This window comes from Nannobrachium achirus, assembly GCF_963921795.1.
Source record: "Nannobrachium achirus genome assembly, chromosome: 10".
Lineage (NCBI taxonomy): Eukaryota > Metazoa > Chordata > Actinopteri > Myctophiformes > Myctophidae > Nannobrachium > Nannobrachium achirus.
Window position 1 is genome coordinate 35,361,134 of NC_137819.1, and position 21,190 is coordinate 35,382,323.

At 42.6% G+C, this 21,190-nt stretch overlaps 1 protein-coding gene across 1 annotated transcript in view; it reads left to right on the forward strand.

Annotated features, from left to right (window-relative positions):
* Positions 1-20,545, forward strand: part of nfatc1 (nuclear factor of activated T cells 1) — a gene marked incomplete at both ends in the record, with an annotated part of 45,176 nt that extends 24,631 nt beyond the window's left edge. The window contains 3 exons of the mRNA XM_080734773.1: positions 4,447-4,579; positions 8,359-8,964; positions 20,490-20,545. Coding sequence (XP_080590899.1) covers positions 4,447-4,579; positions 8,359-8,964; positions 20,490-20,545 — 795 coding nt within the window. The remainder of the gene's footprint in view (positions 1-4,446; positions 4,580-8,358; positions 8,965-20,489) is intronic.
* Between the last annotated feature and the right edge of the window lie 645 nt (positions 20,546-21,190).

Sequence of the window (21,190 nt, forward strand, 5' to 3'; positions counted from 1 at the left end):
ACACACACACACACACACACACACACACACACACACACAGCAGGGAGACAGCTGTGGGATGCTCTAACACACACAGGGCTCTCAGCCTCAGTCTCCTGGACTTGTCCCATTTCAAACACTTGACAGTGCCTTGGCAAAGGCTGTACCTATTCTATTGCACCACAAAGCAGAGCAGACTGCACATTCAGGAATACCTCACCGTCTCTGTCATTGTCAAGGACTGACCTTCCTCTAAAGACAGATTTAGGAAAAGGTAGGGATTACATGGTGATTTAGGATAGTTATTTACATCAGGTTGCATTAGGTCTGATGCTTCAGATTACTTGTATAGAGTTAAGATGCTTGGGGGTTTAGACTGTCTATAGACCTGCCTTAAAATTTCCCTCACATGCTACATTTTTCATAGTTCCGTGTTCCCATTACGAAATAAAACAAATTGCAGTTGTCAGATAAGAACCTCTAGTGAGTAATACTGGCCATAATCTTGGCTATATTTGAAGTGATTTAAAGTCTTTAGACAGATTTCCAGAGCCGGAGTAACCTGTCTTAACTTGCCCCGTCATGACACCTTTTTAATCACAAACTCAGGTGGAGATCTTGATAGTGTTCTACTCTGTCTTGACCTTTCCAACAAAGTCAAACGTGTCAAATGTTTGATTGCGACCGTCAGGTCGCAGTTACTATCAAATCCTCGACCAGCTGTGAGTCCGTCAGTCAGTCAGTCTGTCTGTCACACGTCAGACGTCACACTTTTGCCCTGCTCATATCTCCGCAACCGTTGCCCCGATCCATGCCAAATTTTGCACATATACTCCTTGCCTGCCAAATCACAACCTCCACCCATCAATTCACACATGACCCTCTTCTAGCGCCACCCTGAGGCCGATTCTTGCAAAACACATTTTTGGACACAGCTCCTACAATTTTTGCCCTAAAATCACGCAAATCGGTACACAGTATGTCTACACTCATGTCATCAACATGGATCTGTCCCATATAGCGCCACCTTCAGGATGGTTTTTAAAACACATTTTTGGACACTGCTCCTACAGATTTTGCCCTAAAATCACGCAAATCGGTACACAGTGTGTCTACACTTATGTCATCAACATGGATCTGTCCCATATAGCGCCACCTTCAGGCCGATTTTTTCAAACACATTTTTGGCCACTGCTCCTACAGATTTTGCCCTAAAATCACGCAAATCGCTACACAGTATGTCTACACTCATGTCATAAACATGGATCTGTCCCATATAGCGCCACCTTAAGGACGATTTTTTAAAACACATTTTTGGACTCTGCTCCTACAGATTTTGCCCTAAAATCACGCAAATCGGTACACAGTGTGTCTACTACACTCATGTCATCAACATGGATCTGTCCCATATAGCGCCACCTTCAGGCCGACTTTTTCAAACACATTTCTGGACACTGCTCCTACAGATTTTGCCCTAAAATCACGCTGCGACCTGACGGTCGCTTATCTCCCTATTAGGGAGTCTTACTGGTATTATCTGAACCACATTAACCCTGGCATCTCTATTTTGCAGAAGCTCTGCCCCACATTTTTCACATGGGCCTGTTATATCGCCGCCATGAGGTTGATTTTTGCAAAACAAATTTCTGGCAGTACTGGTGCTTGAATCACAACTGAGGCTGACAATTACAGTATCTCTAGCATCCCTAGAGAGAAAGGGATTTGAAGAGTTCAGGAGCAAGTGACTGATCGGCCACAAGGCAATCGAACGAGAGCAGAAACTATTCAGAAAGAGTGTAAAAACCATGAAACATTATACATCTTTTTCAGGAGATCTTGAGCAATATTGCAGAAATAATGAAAACCCTGTTGGTTGGTAGGACACAGTACAACAAAGTGAAATCCTACCAATTTACTCTTAAAAAAACTACAGCTAAATATGTAGTTTATTTTTAAGCTGTGTGATTCTCTGATCTTTTTAACTTGAATTAAAGCATGACATTGACTTATTCACATTTTGCTCTTTCATCATACACAAGTATGGCCAAGTAATAATGTGGGTAGAGCATGTGTGGAATTGACTGAGAGCCCATTATATAATTTCAATTATAGATTATAGATGTTTGGTGAAAAACACAAAATCTCTGATAGCCATAGCCTAATCATTCCTTAAAGTGACCGATGGCCATGAAATGCATAATTGACCTTTCTGTTCGGCTTACTCACAGTTATAGCGGATGACGGATTCAGGAGCTTGTTTTCCTGTGGTGTGGTGTTGTGCAGTGCAGGTTGGAAGGCATTGAGGAAGAGAGGGTGAAGTGCCCCATCTGGCTTCACTTGACTTTATGACTGCAGTGATTTAACTCATCGTGTGTCATGTCTCACCTGTACCTGTCAGAGTTAGCCTTCCTCCAAACCATAATACCCAGACAGATGACTTCCTCTCTGGCTACTGAATAGCACTGTGTGCGTGCATGCATGCACGTGCTCTCTTTCTCTGACACACTCTCACTCACACAACACACAAACGTAGGGGTGATTTATACTGTTGTTCGGCGTAAAATGGTCTTGCGCACCGAAAACAGACGATCTACAGCTACAAGCTTACGTTGTGTTGCAATATTCTCCTATTCTAAGTGTGTCGTAAGATGAATTACACTGACACACATACTCACATTCATGTAACAACCATATATCACACACACAATCTGCTAATTCTGCACATAGGCACATAAGCAAACACACAACATGTGCACCTCCACCTAACACAAGCACACACACACACACACACACACACACACACACACACACACACACACACACACACACACACACACACACACACACACACACACACACCAGTGTAACTTCCACCCAGTCACATAAACACATAGATCTTGTGTAGTTTACATGGCCAGGGGTTGAACCCGGCTTCTTGGCTACTCGCGGCTCTGTGCTCGCTCCTGAGACAGCAGGGAGCTGCACAGGGGAAATAAACTGTCTGGATCCTCCCTAGTTGAATTTAGAGTAACTCGCCGTGAAAACAGCCATGGTTTACTATGACCTTACTTCGGGGCTTCTCACTGTCTCTCCCATATGGACAATAATTTGGTTTTAAAAACCCTGTTTTTATATCCAGGGGTATAAGGGAAAATGGAACTCAAAATCAGTTTGAGAATAGTATTTATGGTCATTTCATTGCTTCCTGGCTCTGGTAATATTCTTACTCTGCATCGAGTGTATTTGATTTATTTATTCAGGTGAGGACTGGGTTTAGTCAACGATATTTGTCAAGAGAGGGGTCTATGTCATTTGACCTAGCCTTTTCCTATTTAGCAACACAACCCTTATCAATTGGGATTTAGGAAGAAAGGTACAAATATTCCTGCCCAGCAATTGAACATAAATCTTCTGTTTTATACGTGGCATTCCTATTTATGGCAATAAATAGCACGCAAAGGGGGCACGGTGGCGCAGTGGTTAGCGCTTTGCCTCACTGTTAGAAGGTCCTGGGTTCGATTCCCCCCGGGGACGTTGTGGGCACTGGCGGGCGTGGCGGCGTGTTCCTCCCTCCGTGTCATCAGTGCCCACACCCTAGGTGGGGTTGGCGATAGGCCCTTTCTGTGTGGAGTTTGCATGTTCTCCCCATGTCTCCTAGGGTTAATACCCTCACAAAAACATGCAGTAATCCTGGTCTCAATAATACCTCCCCCTGGCCAGCCGCGGCGCCTGATGGAGGGGAAAGGAACTGGTTGGAATAACGTGTTCCTTCCACTCGCTACGTCCAAACCAGGGAAATCTCCACTGTCAGGTGAAAAGAAGCAACTTGGACTCCTCATGCATAGAAGGAAGCATGAGGTCAGTCCGTTGTCTCCCCAGGCGCGGCAGAGGGAGAGCAGAGCCCAGGATTACATAGGCAATTGGCACTGGGTGAAAAAAATGGGTTACAAAATTGTGGGATACAAATTTTGAAAAAAATAAAAATAAAATAGCACGCAAATAAATCGTCCAGCTTCTAGATCGTCTATTTTTGTTATTTGTCGTACAGTAAGCAAAGTCCATGTATTGGAATGTCCATATATGGGCATATTGGTTGGATCGGCGGTTCTGGACAACTAGATATTCAGATATCCAGTCTACTCAACGGCGGGCACCGCACTCCCTCGATCAAGTCCTTGCCGGTGTGTGCGCCGAGTTTTAAGTTGGTCGGTCCCATTTATGACACATGACCATACAGTATGGTCATAGCTGTCGAATCTGTGGCTCTGGACAACCGGATCTCTGTATCTGTCAGTCCTTGTACCTTTTATTCCCAGTCAGTATATTTTAGTATATTTTGTGCCCATATATGGAGCTGACTTGATTTGTTTGCACCTGATGCCATGACGACACATTGAGGTTTGTGTGTGTGTGTGTGTGTGTGCGTGTGCGTGTGCGTGTGCGTGTGCGTGTGTGTGTGTGTTGCAGAATTCACTTCTGGTTGAAATCCCTCCTTATCGGAACCAGAGACTATCCACCCCAGTCCAAGTGAATTTCTATGTGTGCAACGGCAAGAGGAAAAGAAGCCAGTACCAGCGTTTCACCTTTGTGCCTGCCAATGGTAAATTCTCTCTCTCTGACTCATTCACTTTTCACTCTTAGGCATATTTGCTGACACTGTTGTCTTGTGGCTCACTGAAATGGGTATGTGTCTCAGTGCCTTGCTCAAGAACACTTTGACAGCCTAGCCAGTCTACAAGCTCACAACGCCTCGCAGCAGAGGTGTTGTGAGCTTGTAGATCTGCTAGGACTGTAGACTGTGTGATATGTATCATTTTTATGTTCATGAAAATATTGTATTTGTTGTTCAACAAAGCATTATGTGAAGATTATGAATATCTTATTTATTTTTTACAAACCAAACTCTACCCTCACTTTAATTATTAACTCCAAATCCAACTCTGTCTGCCCTTTGTCCTTTCAGATCCTAGACAAAATTAGCGTCATCTTAGCCACCATTTTTACATCTTGAGAACAAGAACAAACAGATCGTGTTCCCTTTGTATTGTGGTTTGCAAGGGAGGAACAAAGCGATGCTATTATTCCTCCATTGTAAAAATCCATCTCCATAAAATGTGTTCTTTTCCGTACCTGTAGCTATAGGAACTCTGCTATGAATGGGGCATAGAAGGGCGGGGAAACGCAAGGCCATGGGAAAGGCCTGTCATGTGAATAGCAAACCTATTGCCAGACTAAATAAAACCGCTGACCCAACAGCTGAAGAAAAAGAAAAAAGAAAAGCACTGCTAATTGCCGTTGGGACTTGGAGCGAGCATCCAGGGTGGTTCAAAGCTGTGATTCAACGGCACTGGCCCTGCCCTGTATGTGGGGGCCACAGTGCCCTGCTGTGAAAGTGGAGCATTGTCCTGCAGCCTGATGATGAGGGAGAGTCTGGCAGGGGACAATCAGAAGGGGACAGCCAGTCACTGTCTTCTAAAACAGAGGTTCTCAACATTTTCAGGCCGCGACCCCCAAAATAATCATATTTTAACTGGGGACCCCCCCACCCCCCCACCCTGAAGAGCACTAAGAGTTGAGGCATTACATTTTGTATAACACGGTTCTATTGTGAAAAAAGCAGATCTACATGCTCACAACGCCTCTAATATTTGACAATTTGGCCAATATTACATTTTTCATTTCAAAGGTATTTAAAAAGTACTTTAATTGTCACTTTAGAAATGTGCTGATACCCTCTATAATCATCTGGGGGACCCCCCCCAATAATTTGGGGACCCCCCTGGGTAGAAAACCAATGGGATTTTTTTTAAGAAACTTAACGGCAGGGTTCAATTTGCAATTTTCTTAACCACATAAGCCCCATATACTTCATTGTACACCAAATAGTGAAAATAGATGATCTATGAGCTCACAGTGCGTTCTGAGTATTTATATCTGTGTTGTGGAAAAATCTGCTATTTCTGCTATTTAAAGACCCACTCCAACAAAAATCGTGTTTTTGTGTGTGGTTAATATGTTTTTGCTTACTTATGAAAATCTTGGTGGTTTTTGGCACTCTGCATATCTCTAAAGGATATTCATATGGATTTGTACCTCCAAAAATGTGTTTTTTCAAACCAGCACTCACTGAAAACTGCGACAGTAGTGCATGCAACTCTAACTTTACATGTGTCAGTGTGACATATTGGCATAAGTAATAGATCCTGGAAAGCTAAATGAGGGCAAAGAGGCAGTTTTGAGGTTCTATAAAAACTCCTTTATGGGCTTTTTTGGGGTGAGAAAAGCACTTTAACGTGAACATTTATTGATCAGACATAGACCTTTTGGACGAATGAAACGGAAACCACACGTGTAAACTGCGACTTTAAGCTATTCCGCTATTTAAGTTATATCCAAGCTTATTTTGATCAATTGTGACACCAGGGTTAATGTGAACATACATCTTCAATACATTGTTCAATGCAATATATCTGAGAGACTTTCTCAAAAAGAAGCGCATGTATATTTAATTCAGAGGGGTGATATCAAAAGCTGTTTGAATAATGACGCCACCAGATTCTGAATCAGTTTGATTACATATTTCCATTTATTTAGAAACTTACGCTGACCATTACTTTTCACACGTGTGCACTTGTAGCGTGTTTTGGTCCATTTGGGCACTCAAGACGGAACAATCAGGAGTTTTACTGTGTGCACTCTCACAAGGTTATTTTTTGTGGCAAAGACAAACATTTGCAGTTCTCCCACTCGTTTGTGTGATTTCTGCATCTGTCTGTCCTGTAACAGACGTGCTTCCTGTGGCTGTGCCTAAAATAGGGGTGCGCCTGCTATTTTAGTCCTGTGGTTGGTGTGAGGCGTCTCATCACAGTTCCTGCAATAGAGTTGTTGACAGAGGATGGAGGGAGGGAGGGCTGGATGGCGGACTGTTCTATGCCAGTGTTTCACAAACTTTTTCAACTCAAGACCCCCAAACAATACATTTTCAATTAACCACTTATACCTATAGTGAACATAGACTATCTACAAGCTCACAACGTGTCACATTGCAGCGTGTTGTGAGATGTACTGTAGATCAGCTATTTCTTCACTATTTCTTCCCTGAAATTCTTTTGAAAAATGTTAGCTTTTTCTGTTTGTTTGAGCAACAAGTGTCAAGTAATGTGTTGCACTACATGCAATGGTTAAAGTGGCTACCCGGCCAGTCCTGCTGCGATAGAAAAGAAAGGCTCTCATCTCAAGAGACCTGGCTAAGAAGACAAGCATCCTGGCAAAACACAGATTGCACAAACCTCCGCAAGTACAGACAAAATCAAAATCGAATACAAACGGTTCACTGTAGGTAGCCAACACAAACTGAGAACGTCCAATAAGACACGCAGTAAAAAGAATAAAGAGAGAGTTATTTACTGCTTTAGCCCTGAACCCAAGCACGCGCTTCTCTTGGTAATGTGAAACAGCTTCTCAATCCTCACGTCCATGAAAAGAAGTGATAGATCCCCGTTTACTGTGATTAAAGAAGGCTGATGCGGTGATGAAACTGGGGCCCAGAACATTGCACTCGTTTCCCTATAGATGGACAGCGCAGCGTCGCTTGTTATATAAGATTGATGCTGTATCATAAACGGGAGCAGATTGAGGGCCCTCATTTCAAAACTTTATGTTCAACATGAGCTATGCTGGAATCTGGCCGGGTGGCCAAGTCCTGGGGACTAAGAACAAGGCTGCGGAGAAGTACCCAGCTTGTCTGAGCTCCAACCATGGTCCCCACTTGTATAATCACCACAGTCCGCAAAGCCTCGAGTGCACCACTCCACCATTTTGTTTCACTTAGCCACGTCTTGAAATAAGGGGTTATGTTAACACACACACACACACACACACACACACACACACACACACACACACACACACACACACACACACACACACACACAACTTTTACATTGCGTTGAATCCTCTCCTGCATGAGAATGCGGTAATTTATTTTAAATTGCAGAACCCCATTGAGTACGAAGCTTCTACAGCAGCCACATATTTCATATTGCACATTTAGAGGATATTAGCGCCAGGGAAGGATCCAAAGAAAATAGGCCCTTTTATTATAGAACCAGCTGGATGTCTCTTGTGGTGATGATTCATCCCTTTTTTTCCCTGTTTTGTGAATATTTTCAGCCCGGGTGGGAGAGCTTAGGGCCTAGACAGAGAGTCTCATTGATGCGACTGTTTGTTTGGCACTGGGTATCCTAGCCACAAACCCACTCACTCACACACTTACTCTCCCGATCACACTCGCAAAGGGGACCGAGACGTAGGTTTACTAATAATTCTCTATTCTTATTCTTTCTTTTTTTCTTTTTCTCTCTGTGACTCTATTATCAGTCCCGACAATAAAAACAGAGCCACACGACGACTACGATGGTGCTCTGGTCTGTACCCAGCGCAGCACTGGCCTGGCGTTGCATCCCAAACCATACTTCACCCCGCAAGCCATGACTCCCATGATGCCCTCTGACCTCCGGCCGTGCGTGGCCGGCGGGTCCTACCCCGTCGGCCAGCAGAGACTGGCAGCCAAGCCTTCCTCGCTATCCTCGTCATCCTCCCCCAGCACCAGCCCTAAACTGCACGACCTCTCGCCCACTCACTTCTCCAAGGGCCTCTCCGCCGATTTGCCGAATGCACAGTCTCCGGTCCCACATGTGTCCATCATCCAGGAGACGCCGGGGCGCTACCATCAGCCGTCTGGCCTTTACGCAGCCAGCAGTGCCTCCTCCTCCCCGACCTCCCAGCCGTCTACCCCTGGCACGGGCCCCGAGACCCCCTTCTCCCTGACGCCAGGCAGTGGCAGCACTAGCCCGGCGGCCCAGCCGCTCCCCAAGGTGTCGGAGAGAGGCCGCTCCTCCCTGCAGGAAGGGGCCAGCCCCCCCACACTGGCCATTAACATCAAACAGGAGCCACAGGAGCTAGACCAGATGTACCTTGATGATGGTGAGTACGAAATGATGGCAATGACATAAAACTAGATAACGGTGCTGCAGACGTCAACATGGCCTCTCCAAGCAGTTGCCATTTTTATATTGTTATAACGATGTGTTTTTCTTAAGGAATGATATAGCTTGTCTTTAACACCAATTTATAGTAATTTTTTTGTTTTTTCCCCGATTGCTGTCAGCCTGTCATGGGTGGTAACTTATATGGTAACTGGATCAAAGGAACCTGTTAAGCCTGATTAATATATCAGGCCTTAAATCCTGTATGAAGCAGCCAGGTTCAAGACCTCACTAATAAAATAAGTGCAGCTTTTTGCAACTCTTTTATTTATCTCAGGTCGGCTAGAAGAGAGACTTTATGATCTCATTGGTCTGGGGCCTCTGCGCGTTCGCCACTGAAGTTCTGAGGGCTGTACGCGCGGCACTGCACTGATTCGAAATAAATGAGATAAATGAGCTTCCCTGGGGCAAGACAACAGTGCCTGGGCCCCATATACACTAAATCACATGGAGGAAACCCGCTCTGTCAGTGCAAGTCGATGAAGGAGCACTAACCAGCAGCTATCAGTGCAACAGAGAGAGAGTAGTGTCAGGGCTTTGATGTGTTACCAGAGCCCCAGCTGAACAGACTGACTTCCTGATGATGGTGCCAGGGCTACAGATGTATGGTTCCCCTCGCTCCCATGCCACTTCCTGATAACTGCCTGGATAAATAAAATAAAACTAAAACCCAGTTCTTCACGACAGTGTCAATATAGTACTGTTTGATTTATAATTGCCCTCCCACTGATGTATCACCGCTGCGTGCATCTCCTGTGGGTTGTTGAGTTCAAATTGGAAGTAGGTATAGCAAAGTGAAGTATTAATAGTACAGTAATACAGAACAAATGTATATATTTCTTAGGACCCCCCCCCCCCCAATTACGCTGTTTTCATTGGCAAATTGAAGGAAATGTCTCTAGGCGTGCCAAACTTAACGTGGCTTCACACTCCGTTAATACGTTTGGCAGAGATTGATATGGTTTTTGGTTTCATAGGCTCACTCAGGTGTGGTGTTACTGTAATTCCTTGTCAGCCAATGCTCGTTAAAGCTAACACAAGAAAATATGAGATTTTTTAGGGAGCTTAGGGACTTTAAAGGTGCTGCAAGTGTTATTTTATTATTATTATTTTTTAATTAAAAATGTAAAGCTCCATAATATTCTGATAGTAATCATTTATATAGAGTGTTTGTTCAGCAACAGTGGTCTCTCCGTCTCTCCAGCTCCTTAATAAAAAGAAGAGAGAGGCAAAAAAAAGTCAGGTGTGTTAAAAATTGAAAAGAGAACTGCACAAAGAACGTTTATCAGCTTTTGTTCTAACATGTTTTTTGTCTGCACATTCATTTGTTTCATCACCTCTTTGGCATCACTTTAATTACTTGTTTATCCTGTATTATGTAGTAGCCTCTCTCCTGATTGAAGGAAATTGGTATCCTGGCCTGAAAAGGTATTTTCTGTTTACAAAAGCGCTGTAGAGATGGAGAAACACATGTTACTGAATCAGAATATAGCTATGGTATTTAACAATTATTTCAACAAAGGAATGTGTTTCAGTGCTTCAATATTATTTGTAGGTTTTATTGAGGTGAAGCACTTGCCATGAATAATTTGAAACAGATTCTTTAAAGATATACTGTATATACAGTATATATATTTTTTTGCTTTTTTTTGCGTTTATTGATAGTATACTGTACAGAGATGGGAAATGGGGAGAGAGACGGGGAGTAGTCTTGCGTGGCCAGACTGTTGACGCCCACAATTTGCAAAAGCTTTCGTCATACAGTCTGGGGCAGGGAAGTTCTGATCATGAGTATCCGGCATGAGAAGCAAAGGTCATCGGCATCTGGACCCGAACTCACGACTCGCTGTCAGGCTGCAATAGAGCCTACTCAGCCTAGGAGGCAATTTGACACTATTTTGAACAGGTAGTAGTGAGTCACTAATGAAACCCTTGCAGTTGCACAGGAGGTTTACACTTTGCCTTTTATCGTATTCATTACTCCTCCCCATTTTCTTTTTTCTTTTTTCAGACCATCTTGTAGGACGTTACTAATATCGGTGCTCATGGAAATTGTGCGTAGCATAACTGGCCCGGAGCCTTGTCTATAGGCAGCAAGGTCTGGCCTTGTGCTCCTGTGGCTAAGGGAGATGGAACAGGGCCATGCTGCAATAAAACCTGCTGTGAAGTAAGGTTTTGAGTTTGTCTTTTGGGCTCAGAGAAATGCTGGAAGAATTTGGACTGAGATGTAAATTATGCCAAATGCAACTAATAGTTAGAATAGTTAGAAATGCAGAGGTAAAGTAAAATTATTTCACTTAACCTACTGCACAAGTTGTGTGCTGAGATGTGAGAGGTAAACACAAGTGATGTGGGTTCAGGAATCGGGAAAATGGTATTTCCAAAAGGTTTATGCTTTCATGCTAGATGGGAGCATTTTTGGTGTATAGGGTAATACCATAAAGATATCATGGTAATACAACAATCACTGGAAAGGTAAAGTTCGACTGTACGCATAGTTTTGTCTAGATAATTGAATTGTCCTGATCAGTGATTCTAACTAATACTTTAAAGGTGCAGAAATAATGTTTTGTTGTTAGATAGCTGTTCTGTATATTCCTATTGTAACCATTGCTCTCTTCAGTCTCATTTTCAGGTCAGGGTACCAATTTATTTGAACCAGGAGAGAGAGATATCATACAGGATACAGAATAAAGAAGTTGGAAGAAATTGGAAGTGATGATACAAAGAAGTGAGCAACCATTTGAAACAATAATAAAACAAAGTTGATAAATGGGTACTCTCTCCCAATTGGCTGAAATTGGCAACCCACCTAGAAATGTAACAAACTCAGAATACAGAGCTTTAACAACAAACAAATAGTTGTATTTATTTGTTGTTAAAGCTCTATATTCTGATAGCAATATATATTTTGGGATTGTACTGCCTAACAATCAGTTTTGTCCTACTTGTGAATAATGAATAAAAGGTTATTGGAAATCTATACATTATGCAGTTTGTGTGGTCCACATGACACACTGTACATATATTAGTCATATATTAGTTTCCTTTTTTTTTCTTATTATTTCAGGACTTGCCAATAGCTGTTGCATTTCCAAACATTACAGGAAATCGTTTTTGACTGGGAAAATATTTGCACAAGGACTCCTTTCTTTTTCTTAATTTCATATTTTCTTCGAAGGCCTACTTCAGTGACTTCTCTAATGTTCAGGCAATTTGCTACTTTTCCAATATTTAGTTAAAAGCTGTGACCTACTAAGCTAATTACAGGCCGTCTAGCCATCTTTTAGCATCTGTGGAGGAAATTTGGTCATAGAATGTGCTGTGTGTAGTTTGCCATTGGTTGCAGTGAGGCGTCTGCGGGGGTCGGTCACCTAATTCAAATGTTGAATTGTGGTGTCAGCATGGCAACCCGTTGAGAAGGAATCTTTTTTTAAGCAAGTAGCCTACTTCAGTACAAATTTGACAGAGAAATCTTCATTTGTAGTCAAGTGAAGAGTATTTATGCTTTGACTCAAGTACTGTCGCTGAATACTTTGTCGAATGTACAAATTGTATTTGTTGCCTATTTGTAGTTCTTAATGTTTGTGTGGTATATTGGCATTGCATACAAACTGGACAATTAACATTATACATTTCATGATGATATAAAGAGCAGGAAGCATAAATATAAAGTCCTTTTATTGTCTGATACTAATATCCTTCTACAATTTCCCCCACACTTCAAGTAGACTACACTCACCAATTGTTGACAGTCCCAAAGGTGGGACCACATCACTGGTGGGGGACGACGTGCATGTGGTCTATTTAATCGTTTATACTTAGTTGCACTTGCACACCTGTGTCATGCAATGAAAATAGCAGATCTGCAAGCTCACAACGTGTCACGTAGTGAGCTTGTAGACCCGCTATTTTCAGTGTGCAACTGGCGCGTAACGGGGCTTTTACTGTAAACCAGCAGGAACCTCAGTACACAGGCCAAGAACATCTTGTGGCCTCGGACCTGCCATTGTAGTAAACTGAGGGGATTTGTGGTTCTGCGTCCCACATCCCTCATCCTTTCTCCTCTCATTGTTCCGGGTTCTGCTCCTTTGGTTAGCTTATTTATAGAGTTCAAAGATGGCTGCTAGCTTGACAGTGTAGCTGTTCTCCCGGTGTTATTGTGTTAAAAGAGGCTGTCATTGCGAGACCGGATTGTGTTGACGTTTGAACCCCTTAATGAGTCAACCAGAGTCGTCCTGCTAATTGTTTGGGAGTTCCTCATTTGTCCTGGGCCTTCCTGCTAGAAAAGGCAGTTAAATCTATATCAGTCAGCCCCAGCTGCCATGGAACTCGATGGGACAGGAAACCGGTTCCTCAATTACTTCATATCCATCGCTATACCCTTCCTGCATGCCGGATTGCCGTGTTAGACACGTACAATAACTAATAACTCTCCCTAATAAGGTAATCCCTTATGGCAGCAGTGTCAGAACTCAGAATAACGTGTCTGGATTTGAGGGTAGGGTTTGAATTTTATACTCCCCTTCAAATTGTATATTTCACTATGCATGTCACAGCTTAACTTCATGTGAAGTGAACAATGCTGGTGTCATGGAGGTAACATTAGGTCAAGAGGTAGAACTTTACCCCCTTATTTGATTTGATTTGATAATCTTTATTTTGAACTCTAATTTAAAAACAAAATAAAACCAATAACAATAATGGCCACAATATATTAAAAAAATATATAAACAACACAAAAATAAAAAGTGCGATCATCATTCTTTTTGAGCGGTGGTCACAACGCTCCTATACGTGGCCGTGTGTGTGGGTCTCCGTCCGTGTCTGTCTGTATGTAGCCTAAACTTCGGCGCGTAACTAGTGCCGCACCATTTACGCCACTCGCGCAATATATACATCAAAATGTGCGGCTCGGCCGGGAATGGTGTTCTATTACCTTTCGTTCCGATCCGCCTTACCATGCCGACGTAATCGGCAAAAAACGACGCATAATTGTCCCCATTGACTTATAATGGGACAATGCAAGAAATCACTTTCAAGTATTTTTCTCTCGTAAACCATAGGAGCTACAGTTTCAAACCTCGGAGAGAAGATTCATAATGATTTTAAGAATGAATCGAAAAATAATTACATCACTCGGCCTCATGGTGGCGCTATAACGGCCCACTTTACGTTTTGCCCCGTAACTCTTGAACCGTGGATCGGAAAATTAAAATTCTTTTTTCCCTGGATTCCTTGGGTCAAGACGCATCTCCCCATATAGGCCACGCCCATTTGCGCCAGGATAGATTTTCCGCCATCTTGAATTTTCTCCAAAACACACTTTTTGCTCCTTTTCCTACATATTTTCTTCAAATGTCACAAAAATCGGTACACATGATCTACACACACACACACACACACACTTTGATTTTTTTTATTAGGTTAGAGACCCACTGAGATTAAAATGTCTTTTCATTCTGTCCTTCTCCCTTTTAAGCCCATATATGAAGATCCATGATTGTCTCTTTCTGTCATAGTGACATTGTCCTGCATCAGATCATTTGTCCCTATCCAAATCAGGTTCTCCAATAGCCTCCTCTTTTTTTTTTTTTTTTTTACCTTGGAACGCCCATGTATGGACATACTGTGTCAGTCTCATGTGGTCTGTGATTTCTGACCATCTCCATATTTGGGAAAAGTTAAAAAGGAAAATAATAATAATAAATATACAAATACATACCGGTATATAAATTAAACTATAGCAAAATGCAAGGAATCTATTCCAGATGAAGCTGGTGGATTTGACATATGGCCCACGAAGTACATGCCACCAAAATTGTGGGAACAGTAGCGCGACAAAATAAAGTTTATCTAGGCGGGGAAAGATGGATGTATGGATGGAATAAAGTCGGACAAGTACTATAGTAGTCTGGTTGTCTGGTTGTGGTTGCCCTGGAGGGCAATGATTTAGTGCAGAACACCACTGTTCTCATTGATGTGACTTGGTGTGAGCTTGTAGATCGGCTATTATCAGCACAGTAGTAGCATACGACAAAGTATGAATCAGGCAATAGCAGGATTTCTATCCCGATACAAACGGTATCTACTGTATGACTGTCTTGTGACCAGAGCTACAGTACACTCATGTCATGTTGGTGTCGACACTATTTTTAACAATCTGTTGTGGCCATAGAGTCCAGATTGTCTGTAAATATACAGTACATACAGAGATCAATGAGTTGATTTAATTCTTTATTTTTATTGTTTTCAATTAGACCCTTCACTTAAAATGTGGCAGCACAATGAAATGTAGGCCTTGACAACGGGCATGTAAACAGTCATTGTTGTGACATCATTGGAAGGGACTGCCAATTATTTTCTAAATTCAAATCACCTTTGCTCCCCACCACGTTTTATCTCTTAATCACCGCAGTATGGAGTTCATGGCTAACATGGGTTTCCTTACATATGTTAAGTAAAGAAAAGCATACGAGCCCTGTGTTCTATCCACTGTGCTGGTGTCATCATTAACAAACAGGTGTTGACATGGTGTGAATATTTCTGACCTCTAGATGTCCTAAATGTATTGCTGACATACTGTACTGACTGGATGAATGCAGTGAGATATGGGCATATGAATGTCCCCTTTTATAGCATAATCTTCAACCTCCAGATTGTATGACATTTACAGCCATATTACATATAGTGGGCAGATTCTGCTCAATAAGAACATGCAGGCTACTTATTTATTTCCTTGGAGGTTTTTCTGAGCACACATAAATAGTTCAACAATGCTCAACAAGAATTTGCATAGAGAGCTACAGTACTACATACAGTATACAATGAATGAAGACGGAGTTACAGTAACATAGCGCTAAATACTCAACACATGGATTGAAATAGCATAGAGCTGTAGTAGCCTATACACCAGTAAGACGCCTAAGGGCGATGTCACGGCATCTGTCTTGGCCATCTGTCTTGACCATATATGGATTCTGTTGTCTGACATCATACATACAATCCCTTTTATGCCCATATATGGAGATCCCTTTTATGCCCATACTGTATATGGAGATCGCTGCTCTGAATATCTGACACCACTATGATGTCACCTGTAATGTCACAGTGATGTATCAGCCTTTTATGCCCATATATGGAGATCTCTGCTCTGAGGATCTGACATCACTGTGATGTCACCTGTGATGTCACAGTGATGTGTCCAGGGAACCACAGTGTCAGGCGTTACAGGCAGACAGAAATATGTTCAAGCTGTGACGGTTCACATACTAAACTGCGACCGACGGTCGCAACAATAAATGCAGAGAGAGTTACTGAATTAGCAGTATACACAATGAATGGAGACAAAGAGAGTTGCCATTGAGCTCAAGAGAAGGGCATCTCGAAGTTACTCATTCACACTCACCATTTCCCAAGCCTTGAATATGAAGCTGGCAACTTTACAATCACAAACCCGCCTCTCTAACCTTTAGCCTACATCTTACAATGAGTAAGATTCAGTTATTTCTTAAGGTTGCAATTTGGTCATTTTCTCACATTCGCCTAGCCGCCGAGAGACCAACTGTGTGATTTTCGGATAAAGTACTTCACAGACTGAGTATCTTTTACCGTATTCACACAGGAACATTTACTAATCTTTTCTAATCTTACTGTTATCATAACTAAGTTGTTACCGATCGGGGTGAAATTGAAGCTGAAGTCTGGTGAAGTCAACTCTCCTGACAGAGATTTATTTCTCTAAGCCTCGTTCAGGTGGGAGAGATTTCAAGGTCTCCGTTGGCAGATGGCAAGTCTGCATCTCCTATATGCCTTTCCTCCTACAGCGTGCTAATATCTAAAAGATGGGTTTGGACGGCCTCCGCTTCGTGATGTATTGCACAGATAAAACTAAAGCACTTTAGGTGTGCCTTTGGAAACTGAAGAGGTAAACTCTTTTTTTCTTTCTCCCTGGCCTTCTCTTAAGACACATCATAGTCCGGGAAAAAAACGGTGATTTTTGGCTGAACGTGGTTTCGTCTGTAAAAGTTTTTTTCTCAACTGATTCTTGTAGCTTGGGGTCACCTCTTAAGGATTCAAGAGGATGACCAGTGATATCCATTGAGCATTTTTTATTACGTTGCAAGCCGCGGCAGAACCCTCTGAACAGAGGTAGCGCCGAAGAAATAAGCCATTTATTTACAAACATGTTTTAAAAAAACAAAGCCCACATGATAACAACACGTACTGGAGTGCTCGACACAGCGTACATATTCATCCTGCAGAGGTCGGCGATCTTACTTTGGCGAGGCGGAGGGGAGATCAATTCCATTCGTTTACGTGCGGCGAAGCAGGGAAAGGAGCGATAGAGAAGCGGCGCCCGAACGTGATTGAAACCGCGATCCACGAACAGAGACAAAGACCAGCCATCTTGTTTGAGCTTCTTGCTGAGTTTCAACACTGGGGAGAGGATGAGGCTCCTCCTGGCCAGCCATCCATCCAGAATGTGAGTCAACGGCGTGGCCTGCTGGATATTAGGAGTATCACACCCAGCACCAGAAAATGACTGTCAGAGCATATTAACCCTTTCAGATCGCTCCAAAAAGACACAGAGAAGAATTTCCGATGTTTTTTTTTTATTTATTATAATTTATATCAAAAGTCCGGGAATAGACGGCGTGGCTGATGGGACCCAGTAGGAAGTCCGAGGGAGTACGGCCAGGCTTAGAAGGTGTTAACCCCTTAATGCCTGAAACATGGGCTCCCATTGACTTTCTATACAGTAGGAAAATAACCAGAAAAAGATTATTTTTCAGGGTATTTAAGGAGGATCTGAGGGGTCTAACTAGGGGTTTGTCATGATGCTGAATCCATTGCAGGCATTTGTTTTGCACAAAAAACATTCCGTGGGCTAGAAATAGCCTCAGAAAACAATACACGTATGGGTGAGTATTCATGTTAGTCGGAGGCCTTAGGGTTTTTTTTCTCGTGCTAATCAGTCTAAAAGTGCAAAATTTTGCACAGATGTAGCTCAGGGCTTGCTCTAATGATTTAGCTAGGGCGCCCGAGTCTGCGACATTCGGGGTCGCCACAGCGGCCAAATCAAGTTGGGCTCCCATCGACTTTAGTGATGAAAAGTGATGAGTCATCATTTTTCAGAGTTTTGTGGGTGTTGTGGTGACCCCGAAGGTCGCCGACCTAGCTAAATCATTAGAGCATGCCCTGAGCTACATCTGTGCAAAATTTCGCACTTTTAGACTGATTAGCACGAGAAAAAAAACCCTAAGGCCTCCGACTAACATGAATACTCACCCATACGTGTATTGTTTTCTGAGGCTATTTCTAGCCCACGGAATGTTTTTTGTGCAAAACAAATGCCTGCAATGGATTCAGCATCATGACAAACCCCTAGTTAGACCCCTCAGATCCTCCTTAAATACCCCGAAAAATAATCTTTTTCTGGGTATTTTCCTCCTGTATAGAAAGTCAATGGGAGCCCATGTTTCAGGCATTAAGGGGTTAATAATAAAAAATGCTCAATGGATATCACTGGTCATCCTCTTGAATCCTTAAGAGGTGACCCCAAGCTACAAGAATCAGTTGAGAAAAAAACTTTTACAGGCGAATCCACGTTCACCCCCATTTTTCCCGGACTAGAGAGGAACGAGTGAACGAGTGCACCTGAATATAAATGTCATTACTCCCCTGTGCCAAGTTCTTCATGAAGACATATTGTTGTGAGATACACCCCGCGCTCGTGGTCAGTCACACAGCAGGTTCACCGTGTCCATGTATTTCTATGACACATTCAAGTGAGGTCTCTGCACCATAGGTTATCCAACACTCAGTTCTTCCTATTTCCTTATTAATAGGAGTCAATCAGTGAGCCAAACGTATCAACTACAGTATATGTCTAGACGTTCTGACGGGTCCCAGGGCAAGTAAAGTATTGTGCTGAACAAAATAAACAGCTACGATCAGCATTTACTTGACACACATTTTCTGGGTAACTCAGCTGATTTAATTTGTATATTAAATTATTTAATTCTCTTGGTTGATGTACAGAATCATTCTGTTAGCTAGGCTTTTATTGTTGTATACCCAACCTATTTGCCAATCTATAGCCAAGCATCACACTGCACTGTGTTGATATCTTGGTTGTCTGTATTACTGTGGACCATTTCTCAGTTAGCTTCCTCATACATGTGGTGATCATTTCTTGTCATACGCTGGTAAACAACTTTAGGGTTCTTGTTCGGGACAGAGGCTGAAAAGTTGCACGGCACGCCCTGTCACCCTTTGGTACGAGAGGACGTGAGCGGGCTTTCTGCAAGGAAGTGCCTGCGTGATTGCAGGGTCAAAGAGGCAAAGGCTCCGCCATTGCCTTAGTTAAAGAACAAAAAGAAAAAACACCATTCCATTGTGTGAAGGGGAATCTCAGATTTCCAGGCTGCTTTTCCAGGCCCAGTTTGTTCTCTTGGCTGCAGCGGTGCTGCAGGGCCAGTGTCCAGTCAGAGGGAATTCCTCTGAAGGTCTGCTGGCTCGGCTTCCACATTCAGGCACCAGGGGTGTTCCCTTCCCCTCTCGCATTTCCTATGGTCGTTCCCTATGAGAGTGATGAAAGGTTGCCTGAACCTGAGCGCTGGAGCACGACTTAATCTCTGTGATGGAATAGACTGGGACTCATATTAAAGTATTTAAGTCAGGCGATTCCTGATACAATTCTTTTGCACTGTGAATTCACTGGTGTTTATTCGTTATTATTCTCTAGGGTTTATTTGTCATGCAAATTGCAATCTCTGCTAAACAAATTTGCTTCATGGCAGTATAACGATATTAAATAATTATGTTAAATTCATTAAATGGGGAAGGGTTCACTCTCTACAAAACGAATTTGCTTAATGGCAGAATAATGCCATTAAATAATGATGTTAAATTGCTGAAATAGGAATGGGTTCACTAGAGTGTAGTGTGTTCAAATCTATGTAAATCAATTCATTGGTGATTCACATATCAGCCCCCACCACCCCCTTCAGTCAGGTATTAGCGAAGATACAAAATCGTCATTTCATCTTATCAGTAGTTCCACAACCACAATGTTTTCGTTAGAAATGGCAGTCATTTCCCTTCCATCTGCCAAAGAACACAGCTGATAAAAAGCGATAGATCAATGCACCTTGATCCTTTAGGAGTGGGCAGGAGGTTGCATCCTGTTGGTGAATCAAAAGAAATGTCTGGCATCTCTGACATAAACACCTACATTACATAGCTCCATTAGTGAATGTAGATAGAGAATAGGGATAGCTAACATTACAAAGGGTGCCATTCCGATCAGGGGCACTCGTGCTAAGAAACGTACCTGCTCTTTACCTAAAATGTGTATGTTATGATGTTGTTACAGTTTAGTCACACTCAGTGTGGAAGCCTGATTAAGTTAAATAACTGAGATACTGACCAACCCTTTTCCCCCTCTTTCCTTTTCAGTCAATGAGATCATCAGGAACGACCTTTCGAGCATCTCCGTCCACAGTCATGCATAACTTTTCCACCGTCACCACAAAGGCAAGGACTAAAACAGAAAAAGGGAAATACCAGACAAAGACGCTAGCACGTTCTGTGTGCTTGGACTACAGTATGCAGGAAGTTGCAAAAAGGAAATCCACGGAGCAAAGAGATTAATCATCCTAAGGACCAGAGACCAGAGTGTGCCTTGTCATATTTCGTATATGCCTTTCCTGTATAGAGAAATCAATCACGATATTGACTTTTGTATGTAGACATGTAAATCAGGTATGTAGCACTCCAACTTGCCATCCCCAGCCCCACCTAAAGTATGCTTTTAGAGGACCAAGCAATGTTTATGTGTGTGTGCGTGTGCGTGCGTGTGTGTGTGTGTGAGAGACTGTGTGATATGTGTTTTTTCTTAGTTTGTAAATTATCCAGTGCCTGTATGTGTAAATATCAGTTGAGCTTCAGTTAGCATATCAGGATTTGTAGTCAGAAAATCGAAAACATAAGTGCCTTTGACTATAAGTTCAGTTGTATAATTTAAAAGGTATAATGAGTGGGATTTGTCGGATGCGATTTGTAAGCACAACAACATTCAAAGTTGGCCCCTCCCTTCGGGCTCAATGACTTAGTGCACATCTACTTTAAGTTTACTGCCCAAATGTTGATGCTCAGAA